General features: G+C 42.7%; 1 protein-coding gene across 3 annotated transcripts in view; it reads right to left on the bottom strand.

The window, feature by feature from the left end:
- LOC128697974 (dendritic arbor reduction protein 1) overlaps nucleotides 1-15,612 on the bottom strand; it is a 55,669-nt gene that overhangs the window by 13,634 nt on the left and 26,423 nt on the right. Inside the window, exons 2-3 of one of the 3 annotated variants that reach the window (XM_070097508.1) lie at nucleotides 12,521-12,709; nucleotides 1,647-2,604 (exon numbers count right to left, since the gene is read on the bottom strand). In XM_070097508.1, coding sequence (XP_069953609.1) covers nucleotides 1,647-2,604; nucleotides 12,521-12,709 — 1,147 coding nt within the window. The remainder of the gene's footprint in view (nucleotides 1-1,646; nucleotides 2,605-12,520; nucleotides 12,710-15,612) is intronic. The other 2 variants (XM_070097509.1, XM_053789959.2) reach the window with 2 other exon arrangements.

Here is a 15,612-nt window from a genome sequence, read left to right as displayed (position 1 = left end):
GGATCAAGAGCCCTTCCCTTGTCCTCCAGCATCTCTAGTATATGATATCGGTATCGCACTGAGAAAACAGCCGCTTCTTGACAGTAATTAAGCTGCACTTGCTGGCAAGGTGTAGAATCCTGGAGAGTCAGACTGAAGTCTACAGACAGAGATAAAGGGAATACAAATAACGCTCTGAAAATATCTAAGAAAAACAATACAAAGTGACAATACTTTACATAGGTGAGAGAAACTTGTAGTGACGTTTGGGTCCGACTGGACCATGAACCAAGACAGGACTAGCAACAATGGGTCCGACTGGACCATGAACCAAGACAGGACTCGCAACAATGGGTCCGACTGAACCATTAACCAAGACAGGACTAGCAACAATGGGTCCGACTGGACCATGAACCAAGACAGGACTCGCAACAATGGGTCCGACTGGACCATTAACCAAGACAGGACTAGCAACAATGGGTCCGACTGAACCATTAACCAAGACAGGACTAGCAACAATGGGTCCGACTGGACCATTAACCAAGACAGGACTAGCAACAATGGGTCCGACTGGACCATGAACCAAGACAGGACTCGCAACAATGGGTCCGACTGAACCATTAACCAAGACAGGACTAGCAACAATGGGTCCGACTGAACCATTAACCAAGACAGGACTAGCAACAATGGGTCCGACTGAACCATTAACCAAGACAGGACTAGCAACAGTGGGTCCGACTGGACCATTAACCAAGACAGGACTAGCAACAATGGGTCCGACTGAACCATTAACCAAGACAGGACTAGCAACAATGGGTCCGACTGAACCATTAACCAAGTCAGGACTAGCAACAATGGGTCCGACTGGACCATTAACCAAGTCAGGACTAGCAACAATGGGTCCGACTGGACCATTAACCAAGACAGGACTCGCAACAATGGGTCCGACTGGACCATTAACCAAGTCAGGACTAGCAACAATGGGTCCGACTGGACCATTAACCAAGACAGGACTAGCAACAATGGGTCCGACTGGACCATTAACCAAGACAGGACTAGCAACAATGGGTCCGACTGGACCATTAACCAAGTCAGGACTAGCAACAATGGGTCCGACTGGACCATTAACCAAGTCAGGACTAGCAACAATGGGTCCGACTGGACCATTAACCAAGACAGGACTAGCAACAATAGGTCGAAGTTGGAAACAAAAATAGATTTTGAAAGCATGTAGGAAAGCACTGGTCTGGCAATAGAGTTGTAGACTAGTGGAACGAACTCCAGAGTAGCTACAAGTACACTAAGTGGGTGTGAGTTAGACCTGCCTAGCATGGGCAGTGTTCCCTTTATGTTCTAGTGTCAACTAGAACATAAGAATTAGAATACTTGTGTGTTCATTTATGTACGTAAATAATTCATAGAACCAACAAGTTGATAAATTAGACACATGTACAACACTTGGGGATCTTTATTCTGGGAAGGTTTCGTCACACATTGCCTTCATCAGTCCTATACAAAGAAGAATAATGAAGATCGGAAGATTCAGGGACTGATTACCTCAGTCTCCTGATCTTCACCATTTTTCTTTGTATTGGGCTGATGAAGCCACTATGTGGCGAAACGTCTCCAGAATAAAGATCCCCAAGTGTTGATTGATGTTAACGTACCTGGGAAATCACAGTGATGGATACGTCGTTTCTCCAGTTCCGGGTTGTTCCTTCGTGAGTACTTATGTGTCGCTGCCTCACTCAACAGTGTGGAGGGCAGTGTGGGTGATGATGGTACCAAGCCTCCCCCACCCACACGCCCACCCAAGCTGCTACTGCTGCATGCGGGACTGCCGCCCCCGCCTACACGCCCACCAAGGCTGCTGCTGCTACTGCACGCGGGACTGCCGCCCATTCCCGCGCTGGAGGTAGGCGAGGCGGGCACCATGTAGGGCGGGGGTGGGGTACGACGGTAGTGCTGGTCGGCTGGAGACCCGTGCTCTGACGCGGGCGGTGTGGGCGGCATGCAGAGTCTCGTGGGCGGCACCAGGCTGCTGCTGGAGGGAAACCTGAAGGCAGAGTGGGTGGAAGTGGGCGTGGAGGAGAGGGGCAGGCGTGGGGGCAAGATGAGAGGCGGAGGGGAAGGCGTAGATAGCAACTTGGGCAGCTCGGGTGACAAGTGACACTGTACCAGGGTGGGTTCCTCTAGCTTAATGCTGGCACTACAGAAGGTATGAGCATGCTGATAGCTGCCCCTGGGCACATCACTCAGCAATACCCCACTGGAGTCGTGTAGGACGCCGCCAGCGTCGTGTAGCACGCCACTAGAGTCGTGTAAGACGCCACTAGCGTCGTGCAGCTCAGGACCTAGCTGTTGTATGGAAGACGTCACATCCTCCCACATGCTGAGCTTGGAGTCCACAGACGCCATGGGTTCAGGCTTTATGAAGACGTCCTCGTCATGAGCGTCGCGATGGCTAACGGAGGAGACGTAAGTGTTACTGCCGCCCCGCCGCACACCCGGACACACGCTGGGGTCCACTTCGCCCTCAAAGAATTCATCGATCTGAGAAGCGGAGTCTCTGCGGGGTTGGACGGACGGTTCCGCCAGGTTGGGTAAATACTTGTCCAGCTCCGCCTGGCCAAGAGAGAGACCACGTTAGTTGCCTATATCTTATTATTAAACAACACATAAGCACAATACAGTAACTGGAACAATACACAAATAACTGCACATAGGAAAAAGCTTATGACAACGGTTCTTCGAGTATCTTATTATTGGTGGTAAGTAATACCGACAAGTGCAACACTAGGTATCTTAATGACGAAACGTTTCGCCCGTGTGCGCTGTACGCTTCATCCAGAGGTGAATTATGAACATAAAACACTTATCTGCCCTCCCCATTGATGGAACGTTTCACCCGCACTGCGAGCGAAACGTTCTCTCAATAAGATACCCAGTATTGCTACTGTATCCTGCCCATCATCACCTTACATGTATTGTATAATAAGAAGAATACAACTGCAGTATGTTGATACATGACAGGAACACAACCAATGTTACATAATGTTACATAATGTTACTTATTCAAAATTACTTTTATACACATTTTATTTGCTAAATTACGCCATATATTAAAATTCCATGTATATATATATATATATATATATATATATATATATATATATATATATATATATATATATATATATATATATATATATATATATATATATATATATATTTCTACAAGTCGGTCGTCTCCCACCGAGGCAGGGTGACCCAAAACAGAAAGAAAATCCCCAAAAAGAAAATACTTTCATCATCATTCAACACTTTCACCACACTCACACATTATCACTGCTTTTGCAGAGGTGCTCAGAATACAACAGTTTAGAAGCATATACGTATAAAGATACACAACATATCCCTCCAAACTGCCAATATCCCAAACCCCTCCTTTAAAGTGCAGGCATTGTACTTCCCATTTCCAGGACTCAAGTCCGACTATATGAAAATAACCGGTTTCCCTGAATCCCCTCACTAAATATTACCCTGCTCACACTCCAACAGATCGTCAGGTCCCAAGTATCATTCGTCTCCATTCACTCCTATCTAACACGCTCATGCACGCTTGCTGGAAGTCCAAGCCCCTCGCCCACAAAACCTCCTTTACCCCCTCTTTCCAACCCTTTCGAGGACGACCCCTACCCCTCTTTCCTTCCCCTATAGATTTATATGCTTTCCATGTCATTCTACTTTGATCCATTCTCTCTAAATGACCAAACCACCTCAACAACCCCTCTTCTGCCCTTTGACTAATGCTTTTATTAACTCCACACCTCCTAATTTCCACACTCCGAATTTTCTGCATAATATTTACACCACACATTGCCCTTAGACAGGACATCTCCACTGCCTCCAACCGTCTCCTCGCTGCTGCATTTACCACCCAAGCTTCACATCCATATAAGAGTGTTGGTACTACTATACTTTCATACATTCCCTTCTTTGCCTCCATAGATAACGTTTTTTGACTCCACATATACCTCAACGCACCACTCACCTTTTTTCCCTCATCAATTCTATGATTAACCTCATCCTTCATAAATCCATCCGCCGACACGTCAACTCCCAAGTATCTGAAAACATTCACTTCTTCCATACTCCTCCTCCCCAATTTGATATCCAATTTTTCTTTATCTAAATCATTTGATACCCTCATCACCTTACTCTTTTCTATGTTCACTTTCAACTTTCTACCTTTACACACATTCTCAAACTCATCCACTAACCTTTGCAATTTTTCTTTAGAATCTCCCATAAGCACAGTATCATCAGCAAAAAGTAACTGTGTCAATTCCTATTTTGAATTTGATTCCCCATAATTTAATCCCACCCCTCTCCCGAACACCCTAGCATTTACTTCTTTTACAACCCCATCTATAAATATATTAAACAACCATGGTGACATTACACATCCCTGTCTAAGACCTACTTTTACCGGGAAGTAGTCTCCCTCTCTTCTACACACCCTAACCTGAGCCTCACTATCCTCATAAAAGCTCTTTACAGCATTTAGTAACTTACCACCTATTCCATATACTTGCAACATCTGCCACATTGCTCCTCTATCCACTCTATCATATGCCTTTTCTAAATCCATAAATGCAATAAAAACTTCCCTACCTTTATCTAAATACTGTTCACATATATGCTTCATTGTAAACACTTGATCTACACATCCCCTACCCACTCTGAAACCTCCTTGCTCATCCGCAATTCTACATTCTGTCTTACCTCTAATTCTTTCAATTATAACCCTACCGTATACTTTTCCTGGTATACTCAGTAAACTTATTCCTCTATAATTTTTACAATCTCTTTTGTCCCCTTTCCCTTTATATAAAGGGACTAGACATGCTCTCCGCCAATCCCTAGGTATCTTCCCCTCTTTCATACATTTATTAAACAAAAGTACCAACCACTCCAACACTATATCCCCCCCTGCTTTTAACATTTCTGTCATGATCCCATCAGTTCCAGCTGCTTTACCCCCTTTCATTTTACGTAATGCCTCACGTACCTCCACCACACTTACATTCTGCTCTTCTTCACTCCTAAAAGATGGTATACCTCCCTGGCCAGTGCATGAAATTACCGCCTCCCTTTCTTCCTCAACATTTAAAAGTTCCTCAAAATATTCTCGCCATCTACCTAATACCTCCCTCTCCCCATCTACTAACTCCCCTACTCTGTTTTTAACTGACAAATCCATACTTTCCCTAGGCTTTCTTAACTTGTTTAACTCACTCCAAATTTTTTTCTTATTTTCATTAAAATTTCTTGACAGTGCCTCTCCCACTCTATCATCTGCTCTCCTTTTGCACTCTCTCACCACTCTCTTCACCTTTCTTTTACTCTCCATATACTCTGCTCTTCTTATAACACTTCTGCTTTGTAAAAACCTCTCGTAAGCTACCTTTTTCTCTTTTATCACACCCTTTACTTCATCATTCCACCAATCACTCCTCTTTTGCTCCTGCCCCCACCCTCCTATAACCACAAACTTCTGCCCCACATTCTAATACTGCATTTTTAAAACTATTCCAACCCTCTTTAACCCCCCCCACTACTCATCTTTGCACTAGCCCACCTTTCTGCCAATAGTCGCTTATATCTCGCCCGAACTTCCTCCTCCCTTAGTTTATACACTTTCACCTCCCTCTTACTTGTTGTTGCCACCTTCCTCTTTTCCCATCTACCTCTTACTCTAACTGTAGCTACAACTAAATAATGATCCGATATATCAGTTGCCCCTCTATAAACATGTACATCCTGGAGCCTACCCATCAACCTTTTATCCACCAATACATAATCTAATAAACTACTTTCATTACGTGCTACATCATACCTTGTACATTTATTTATCCTCTTTTTCATAAAATATGTATTACTTATTACCAAATTTCTTTCTACACATAGCTCAATTTAAGGCTCCCCATTTACATTTACCCCTGGCACCCCAAATTTACCTACTACTCCCTCCATAACATTTTTACCCACTTTAGCATTGAAATCCCCAACCACCATTACTCTCACACTTGATTCAAAACTCCCCACGCATTCACTCAACATTACCCAGAATCTCTCTCTCTCCTCTACACTTCTCTCTTCTCCAGGTGCATACACGCTTGCTATAAACCACTTTTCACATCCAATCTTTATTTTACTCCACATAATCTTTGAATTTATACATTTGTAGTCCCTTTTTTCCTGCCATAGCTTATCCTTCAACATTATTGCTACTCCTTCTTTAGCTCTAACTCTATTTGAAACCCCTGACCTAATCCCATTTATTCCTCTCCATTGAAACTCTCCCACCCCCTTCAGCTTTGTTTCACTTAAAGCCAGGACATCCAGCTTCTTCTCATTCATAACATCCACAATCATCTTTTTCTTATCATTTGCACAACATCCACGCACATTCAGACTTCCCACTTTGACAATTTTCTTCTTCTTATTCTTTTTAGTAATCTTTACAGGAAAAGGGGTTACTAGCCCATTGTTCCCGGCATTTTAGTTGACTTTTACAACATGCATGGCTTACGGAGGAAAGATTCTTATTCCACTTCCACATGGATATAAAAGGAAAAGTAATAAGACCAAGAACTATTAAGATAAAATCAAAGAAAACTCAGATGAGTGTGTATAAATAAACGTGTACATGTATGTGTAGTGTGACCTAAGTGTAAGTAGAAGTAGCAAGACGTACCTGTAATCTTGCATATTTATGAGACAGACAAAAGACACCAGCAATCCTACCATCATGTAAAACAATTACAGGCTTTCGTTTTACACTCCCTTGGCAGGACGGTAGTACCTCCCTGGGTGATTGCTGTCTACCAACCTACTACCTATATATATATATATCAGAGTGGGGATATATATATATATATATATATATATATATATATATCCATTTGAATATATATATAGATGCATATATAAATAAAGTATATATATATATATATTAACACCTCGGCCGTCTCCCACCAAGGCAGGGTGGCCCGACAAAGACACACTTTCATCATTCACTCCATCACTGTCTTGCCAGAGGCACACTTACACTACAGTTATAAACCTGCAACATTAACATCCCTCGATGAAAATAAATGGTATAAAATACCGACACAATGGAAACATAAACACATATGCAGTTTAATGTGATCCTTTATTGACAACGTTTCGCCCACACAATGGGCTTTTTCAAATCACACACAGATCTACCTTCCACCCCAGGTAGATCTGTGTGTGACTTGAAAAAGCCCACTGTGTGGGCGAAACGTTGTCAATAAAGGATCACATTAAACTGCATATGTGTTTATGTTTCCATTAACACCCGTCCTTCAGAGTGCAGACACTGTACTTCCATCTCCAGGACTCAAGTCCGGCCTGCCGGTTTCCCTGAACCCCTTCATAATACTACCTTGCTCACCCTCCAACAGCACGTCAAGTCCTAAAAACCGTTTGTCTCCATTCGCTCCTATCTAACAGGCTCACCCATGCTTGCTGGAAGTCCAAGCCCCTCGCACACAAAACCTCCTTTACCCACTCCCTTCAACCTTTCCTAGGTCGACCTCTATCCTGCCTTCCCTCCACTACAAATTTATGCACTCTCGAAGTCACTCAATTTCCTTCCAACCTCTCTACATGTCTGAACCACCTCAACAACCCCTCCTCAGCCCTCTGCATAAAAGTTTTGATAATCCCGCACCTCCTCCTAACTTCCAAACTACGAATTGTCTGCATTATATTCACACCACACAATGCCCCCAGACACGATGTCTCCACTGCCTCCAGCCTTCTCCTGGTTGCAACATTCACCACCCATGCTGCTTCACACCCATATAAGATCGTTGGTATAACTGTACTCCCATACATTCCCCTCTTTGTTTCCACGGACAAATATATATATATATATATATATATATATATATATATATATATATATATATATATATATATATATATATATATATATATATATATATATATATATATATATATATATATATATGGAAAATATTGCTGTTTTTCCTTATATTGTCAGAATATATTATTGTTACTTGTACCACCAAGTATGTTCACTAGTGAATATAAACAGGAAAATAATCATCGTAATGCTGTAAGAGGAAAAAAAATAGTTGTGGTCTAGTGAATCATGGGTAAGTCTGGTCATACGGTCTGGACCACTACTGAGGTCTCAGACCACTACTGAGGTCTCAGACCGCTACTGAGGTCTCGTCACACAGCACATCAAGATCACTACCAATAGGTTTAATCCGTGTTATTAACATAAGAAGGAAGGATCACTACCGCAGGCCCACTGGCTTATACTAGGCAGGTACAAGTCACCTACTGGCCTAAGCTACTGGCCTAAGCTACTGGCCGAAGCTAATATTAGGTCAAGTTGTATTAGAGGTCAGATTAGGGTTTAGTTAGGCGTCGTTAACGTTAGATAAGGTTAAAGTGGGGAGGAGGTGTGGTTAGGTTCAATTAGTTTAGGTTAGTTTAGATTGCTGAATGTCAACGATTGTTATATCCAGCTGCACGATGCTCTATATTATAACTTAGCTAATATAAGGGACGGAAATACTTAGTAAATTAACCACCACACTAGCAGGCTAGTATTGTAACCACTAGACAGCCCTCACACTAGCAGGCTAATACTGTAACCACTAGACAGCCCTCACACTAGCAGGCTAATACTGTAACCACTAGACAGCCCTCATACTAGCAGGCTAATACTGTAACTACTAGACAACCCTCGTACTAGCAGGCTAGAACACCAGCCTGGTACATTTAGTACTAGCTGACCATGGGCTCCAGATCCGCCCATTCACTGAGGTACTGACACTCGTCTTGTTGTGACTGACACATCACAAGACAGCTAAAATAACTTTCTTCTAGCTGAAGTAACTTTCTGATAGCTGTTAACTAACAATAGGCCTAACGGGAATAACTTAAACAAAAAAGTGAACTTAGGATTGGCCCAGATGACCCAAGTGGTAACCAAGTGGTGACCAAGTGGTGACCACGTGGTGAACAGTGACTTAAACCAAACAATTGTGAAGAGGAGGGAAACTGGTGGTTGTTGGGAGGTCTTAACGACCCTACACACGTGTTCACCTCCAGGGCAGCTCTGTGGGCGTACCAGGTCACCTCAGGTCAAATTATGACCACTCGTGGCAAGGAGGAGAGCAGTGATACAATGAATTTTATTAACATCAGTTTTCCAAGCTAAGAGCTGTTATCCTACCTCAGCTCATTTACAAGCTAAGAGCTGTTATCCTACCTCAGCTCATTTACAAGCTAAGAGCTGTTATCCTACCTCAGCTCATTTACAAGCTAAGAGCTGTTATCCTACCTATCCTCATTTACATGCCAGTTCTCTCTACATACAGTAGTATCTGTCTACGCTGCCTCACTACACAACGCTCAGTAGAGTGTCATATAATACTACGGACATTAATGGTCCACATTACAATAATGCCTGATACAGTGTCTAATAATGCAGTTATCTACGGTGTGATAATAATAAATATCGCAAAATATAGCGATATTCTTTTCATACAAATGCGATACGATACAGCCTACAGGAATATGCAATAACACTGCCGCACAATACGATAAATCTACATTAAAGTCGATACAATACCGCAGATCGTAGCAGTTCCACAACACACTAAAGTTACTTTACGGCTTTCTACGTTACAGTGAGGCGCGATACATAGCAACATAAAGACGCTAGACATGACCTGTATGAACAACAATAAGGTACAATATACAAACCCGCACGTAGGAGAGACAAACTTATCAGAACGTTTCGGTCCGACTTGGACCGAACTGATGCTCCAAGTTAGACCGATACGTCGTCATAAGTTAGTCTTATGTGCGAGTTATTTGTGTGTGTGTGCTTGTTAAACATGGTATAAATTACTGACAAGTTGAAGATTAAGACACATGTACAACAGTTGGGTGTCTTTATTGAGAAAATGTTTCACCTACACAGTAGGATTCTTCAGTCGGATACAGAGGCAACAGTAGATGGGAAGTAAAGATGATGTAGTCAGTCCATCAACCTTGGAGGAAAAGTATTTGAGGTGGTCAGTCCCTCAGCCTGGAGAAGAGTTACCTCAGCCTAGAGAAGACTTCCCTCAGCCTGGAGAAGACTTCCCTCAGCCTGGAGAAGACTTCCCTCAGCCTGGAGAAGACTTCCCTCAGCCTGGAGAAGACTTCCCTCAGCCTGGAGAAGACTTCCCTCAGCCTGGAGAAGACTTCCCTCAGCCTGGAGAAGACTTCCCTCAGCCTGGAGAAGACTTCCCTCAGCCTGGAGAAGACTTCCCTCAGCCTGGAGAAGACTTCCCTCAGCCTGGAGAAGACTTCCCTCAGCCTGGAGAAGACTTCCCTCAGCCTGGAGAAGACTTCCCTCAGCCTGGAGAAGAGTTACCTCAGACTGGAGAAGACTTCCCTCAGACTGGAGAAGACTTCCCTCAGCCTGGAGAAGACTTCCCTCAGCCTGGAGAAGACTTCCCTCAGCCTGGAGAAGACTTCCCTCAGCCTGGAGAAGACTTCCCTCAGCCTGGAGAAGAGTTACCTCAGACTGGAGAAGACTTCCCTCAGACTGGAGAAGACTTCCCTCAGCCTGGAGAAGAGTTCCCTCAGCCTGTAGAAGACTTCCCTCAGCCTGGAGAAGAATTCCCTCAGCCTGGAGAAGAGTTCCCTCAGCCTGGAGAAGACTTCCCTTAGCCTGGAGAAGACTTCCCTTAGCCTGGAGAAGAGTTCCCTCAGCCTGGAGAAGAGTTCCCTCAGCCTGGAGAAGAGTTCCCTCAGCCTGGAGAAGACTTCCCTTAGCCTGGAGAAGACTTCCCTTAGCCTGGAGAAGACTTCCCTCAGCCTGGAGAAGACTTCCCTCAGCCTGGAGAAGACTTCCCTCAGCCTGGAGAAGACTTCCCTCAGCCTGGAGAAGAGTTCCCTCAGCCTGGAGAAGACTTCCCTCAGCCTGGAGAAGACTTCCCTCAGCCTGGAGAAGACTTCCCTCAGCCTGGAGAAGAGCTCCCTCAGCCTGTAGAAGAGCTCCCTCAGCCTGTAGAAGACTTCCCTCAGCCTGGAGAAGACTTCCCTCAGCCTGGAGAAGAGTTCTCTCAGCCTGGAGAAGACTTCCCTCAGCCTGGAGAAGAGTTCCCTCAGCCTGGAGAAGACTTCCCTCAGCCTGTAGAAGACTTCCCTCAGCCTGGAGAAGACTTCCCTCAGCCTGGAGAAGAATTCAGTCAGCCTGGAGAAGACTTCCCTCAGCCTGGAGAAGAGTTACCTCAGACTGGAGAAGACTTCCCTCAGCCTGGAGAAGACTTCCCTCAGCCTGGAGAAGACTTCCCTCAGTCTGGAGAAGACTTCCCTCAGCCTGGAGAAGAGTTCCCTCAGCCTGTAGAAGACTTCCCTCAGCCTGGAGAAGACTTCCCTCAGCCTGGAGAAGACTTCCCTCAGCCTGGAGAAGAATTCAATCAGCCTGTAGAAGACTTCCCTCAGCCTGGAGAAGAGTTACCTCAGCCTGGAGAAGACTTCCCTCAGCCTGGAGAAGACTTCCCTCAGCCTGGAGAAGACTTCCCTCAGCCTGGAGAAGAGTTCTCTCAGCCTGGAGAAGACTTCCCTCAGCCTGGAGAAGAGTTCCCTCAGCCTGGAGAAGAGTTCCCTCAGCCTGTAGAAGACTTCCCTCAGCCTGGAGAAGACTTCCCTCAGCCTGGAGAAGAATTCAGTCAGCCTGGAGAAGACTTCCCTCAGCCTGGAGAAGAGTTACCTCAGACTGGAGAAGACTTCCCTCAGCCTGGAGAAGACTTCCCTCAGCCTGGAGAAGACTTCCCTCAGTCTGGAGAAGACTTCCCTCAGCCTGGAGAAGAGTTCCCTCAGCCTGTAGAAGACTTCCCTCAGCCTGGAGAAGACTTCCCTCAGCCTGGAGAAGACTTCCCTCAGCCTGGAGAAGAATTCAATCAGCCTGTAGAAGACTTCCCTCAGCCTGGAGAAGAGTTACCTCAGCCTGGAGAAGAGTTCCCTCAGCCTGGAGAAATTACCTCAGACTGGAGAAGACTTCCCTCAGCCTGGAGAAGACTTCCCTCAGCCTGGAGAAGAGTTACCTCAGACTGGAGAAGACTTCACTCAACCTGGAGAAGACTTCCCTCAGCCTGGAGAAGAGTTACCTCAGACTGGAGAAGACTTCACTCAACCTGGAGAAGACTTCCCTCAGCCTGGAGAAGAGTTACCTCAGACTGGAGAAGAGTTCAGCTTTACGGAGTTGAACTCTTCTCCAGACTGAGGGAATGATCACCCCAAATACTTTTCCTCCAGGGTTTATAGACTGATTACATCATCTTCATTCATTACTACTGCTGCCTCTGCATCCGACTGAAGAAGTCTACTGTGTAGGCGAAACATTTCATCAATAAAGGCACCCAACTGTCCCATATGTGGTCTTAATGTTGACATGTCTTGTACTCACCTGAGAGCCAGAGGGAGGGTCCCAGCGGGTGGTTGGTGGTCCCCAGGGACCACTACCACCCCTCTCATTCACATACTCCCTGGGGAGAACACCTGCACTCTCCTCCCACTCGCAAAACTTGATAAAACTGCGCGCGCAATTCATTGTGCTTAACTGAGCACTCGCAGGAAAGACCCAGAAATCCCTCTGCTGGACAAAATAGAAGAAAAAGAAGATATATATATATATATATATATATAGGTTTATTGAATCTGCATTTTATATGGTTTAGGTTCGAGAGAGGGAGAGGTGAGGGGGGGTTAAACCAGGTCACTCCGCTATGTTTATTCGTGTATATAATTTCCCGCCAAAAAAAAAAGACTGCCCGCCATTTTTTTTTGAGGATTATTTTTCCGCCCAAAAAAAACAATAAAAAAAAGAATGCGCTTCGCATTTGGCCTTTCATGTGAATCAACAGCTATATTTAGTAAGTTCGCGGGAGGGTGGAGGGGGGAGGGGGAGGGGGGAGGGGAAGGGGGAGGTAAGGGGGTAATGCCCATTTAGGTGAATGGATGGATGGTTGACAGGGATTTCCATTCACAGGATATCCTGTCTTAATTCTGACTCATCCACGAAAAAAATGTATATACAGACATGCGTTTGTTGACTCTTATTACAGTTACATTAATACTCTGTTTTATTATTATTATTATTATTATTATTATTATTATTATTATTATTATTATTATTATTATGATTATTGTTATTATTATTATTATTATTATTATTATTATTATTAATATTATTATTAATATTATTATTAATATTATTATTGTTATTATTATTATTATTATTATTATTATTATTATTATTATTATTATTATTATTATTATTGTTATTATTATTATTATTATTATTGTTATTATTATTATTATTATTATTATTATTATTATTATTATTATTATTATTATTATTGTTATTATTATTATTATTATTATTATTATTATTATTATTATTATTATTGTTATTATTATTATTATTATTATTATTATTATTATTATTAATATTATTATTAATATTGTTATTATTATTATTATTATTATTGTTATTATTATTATTATTATTATTATTATTATTATTGTTATTATTATTATTATTATTATTATTATTATTATTAATATTATTATTTTATAGGTAGTAGGTTGGTAGACAGCAACCACCCAGGGAGGTACTACCGTCCTGCCAAGTGAGTGTAAAACGAAGCCTGTGATTGTTTTACATGATGGTAGGATTGCTGATGTCTTTTGTCTGTCTCATAAATATGCAAGATTACAGGCATGTCTTGCTACTTCTACTTACACTTAGGTCACACTACACATACATGTACACATTTATTTATACACACTCATCTGAGTTTTCTTTGATTTTATCTTAATAGTTCTTGGTCTTATTAATTTTCCTTTTATATCCATGGGGAAGTGGAATAAGAATCTTTCCTCCGTAAGCCATGCGTGTTGTAAAAGTCAACTAAAATGCCGGGAACAATGGGCTAGTAACCCCTTTTCCTGTAAAGATTACTAAAAAGAATAAGAAGAAGAAAATTGTCAAAGTGGGAAGTCTGAATGTGCGTGGATGTTGTGCAGATGATAAGAAAGAGATGATTGTGGATGTTATGAATGAGAAGAAGCTGGATGTCCTGGCTTTAAGTGAAACAAAGCTGAAGGGGGTAGGAGAGTTTCAGTGGAGAGGAATAAATGGGATTAGGTCAGGGGTTTCAAATAGAGTTAGAGCTAAAGAAGGAGTAGCAATAATGTTGAAGGATAAGCTATGGCAGGAAAAGAGGGACTATAAATGTATTAATTCAAGGATTATGTGGAGTAAAATAAAGATTGGATGTGAAAAGTGGGTTATAATAAGCGTGTATGCACCTGGAGAAGAGAGAAGTGTAGAGGAGAGAGAGAGATTTTGGGAAATGTTGAGTGAATGCGTGGGGAGTTTTGAATCAAGTGTGAGAGTAATGGTGGTTGGGGATTTTAATGCTAAAGTGGGTAAAAATGTTATGGAGGGAGTAGTAGGTAAATTTGGGGTGCCAGGGGTAAATGTAAATGGGGAGCCTTTAATTGAGCTATGTGTAGAAAGAAATTTGGTAATAAGTAATACATATTTTATGAAAAAGAGGATAAATAAATATACAAGGTATGATGTAGCACGTAATGAAAGTAGTTTATTAGATTATGTATTGGTGGATAAAAGGTTGATGGGTAGGCTCCAGGATGTACATGTTTATAGAGGGGCAACTGATATATCGGATCATTATTTAGTTGTAGCTACAGTTAGAGTAAGAGGTAGATGGGAAAAGAGGAAGGTGGCAACAACAAGTAAGAGGGAGGTGAAAGTGTATAAACTAAGGGAGGAGGAAGTTCGGGTGAGATATAAGCGACTATTGGCAGAAAGGTGGGCTAGTGCAAAGATGAGTAGTGGGGGGGTTGAAGAGGGTTGGAATAGTTTTAAAAATGCAGTATTAGAATGTGGGGCAGAAGTTTGTGGTTATAGGAGGGTGGGGGCAGGAGGAAAGAGGAGTGATTGGTGGAATGATGAAGTAAAGGGTGTGATAAAAGAGAAAAAGGTAGCTTATGAGAGGTTTTTACAAAGCAGAAGTGGTATAAGAAGAGCAGAGTATATGGAGAGTAAAAGAAAGGTAAAGAGAGTGGTGAGAGAGTGCAAAAGGAGAGCAGATGATAGAGTGGGAGAGGCACTGTCAAGAAATTTTAATGAAAATAAGAAAAAATTTTGGAGTGAGTTAAACAAGTTAAGAAAGCCTAGGGAAAATATGGATTTGTCAGTTAAAAACAGAGTAGGGGAGTTAGTAGATGGGAAGATGGAGGTATTGGGTAGATGGCGAGAATATTTTGAGGAACTTTTAAATGTTAAGGAAGAAACAGAGGCAGTAATTTCATGCACTGGTCAGGGAGGTATACCATCTTTTAGGAGTGAAGAAGAGCAGAATGTAAGTGTGGAGGAGGTACGTGAGGCATTACGTAAAATGAAAGGGGGTAAAGCAGCTGGAACTGATGGGATCATGACAGAAATGTTAAAAGCAGGGGGGGATATAG

Source organism: Cherax quadricarinatus, chromosome 58, assembly GCF_038502225.1.
Source record: "Cherax quadricarinatus isolate ZL_2023a chromosome 58, ASM3850222v1, whole genome shotgun sequence".
Lineage (NCBI taxonomy): Eukaryota > Metazoa > Arthropoda > Malacostraca > Decapoda > Parastacidae > Cherax > Cherax quadricarinatus.
Note: the sequence above shows the minus strand (reverse complement) of the source record. Positions and strands in the feature narration are given on the sequence as shown.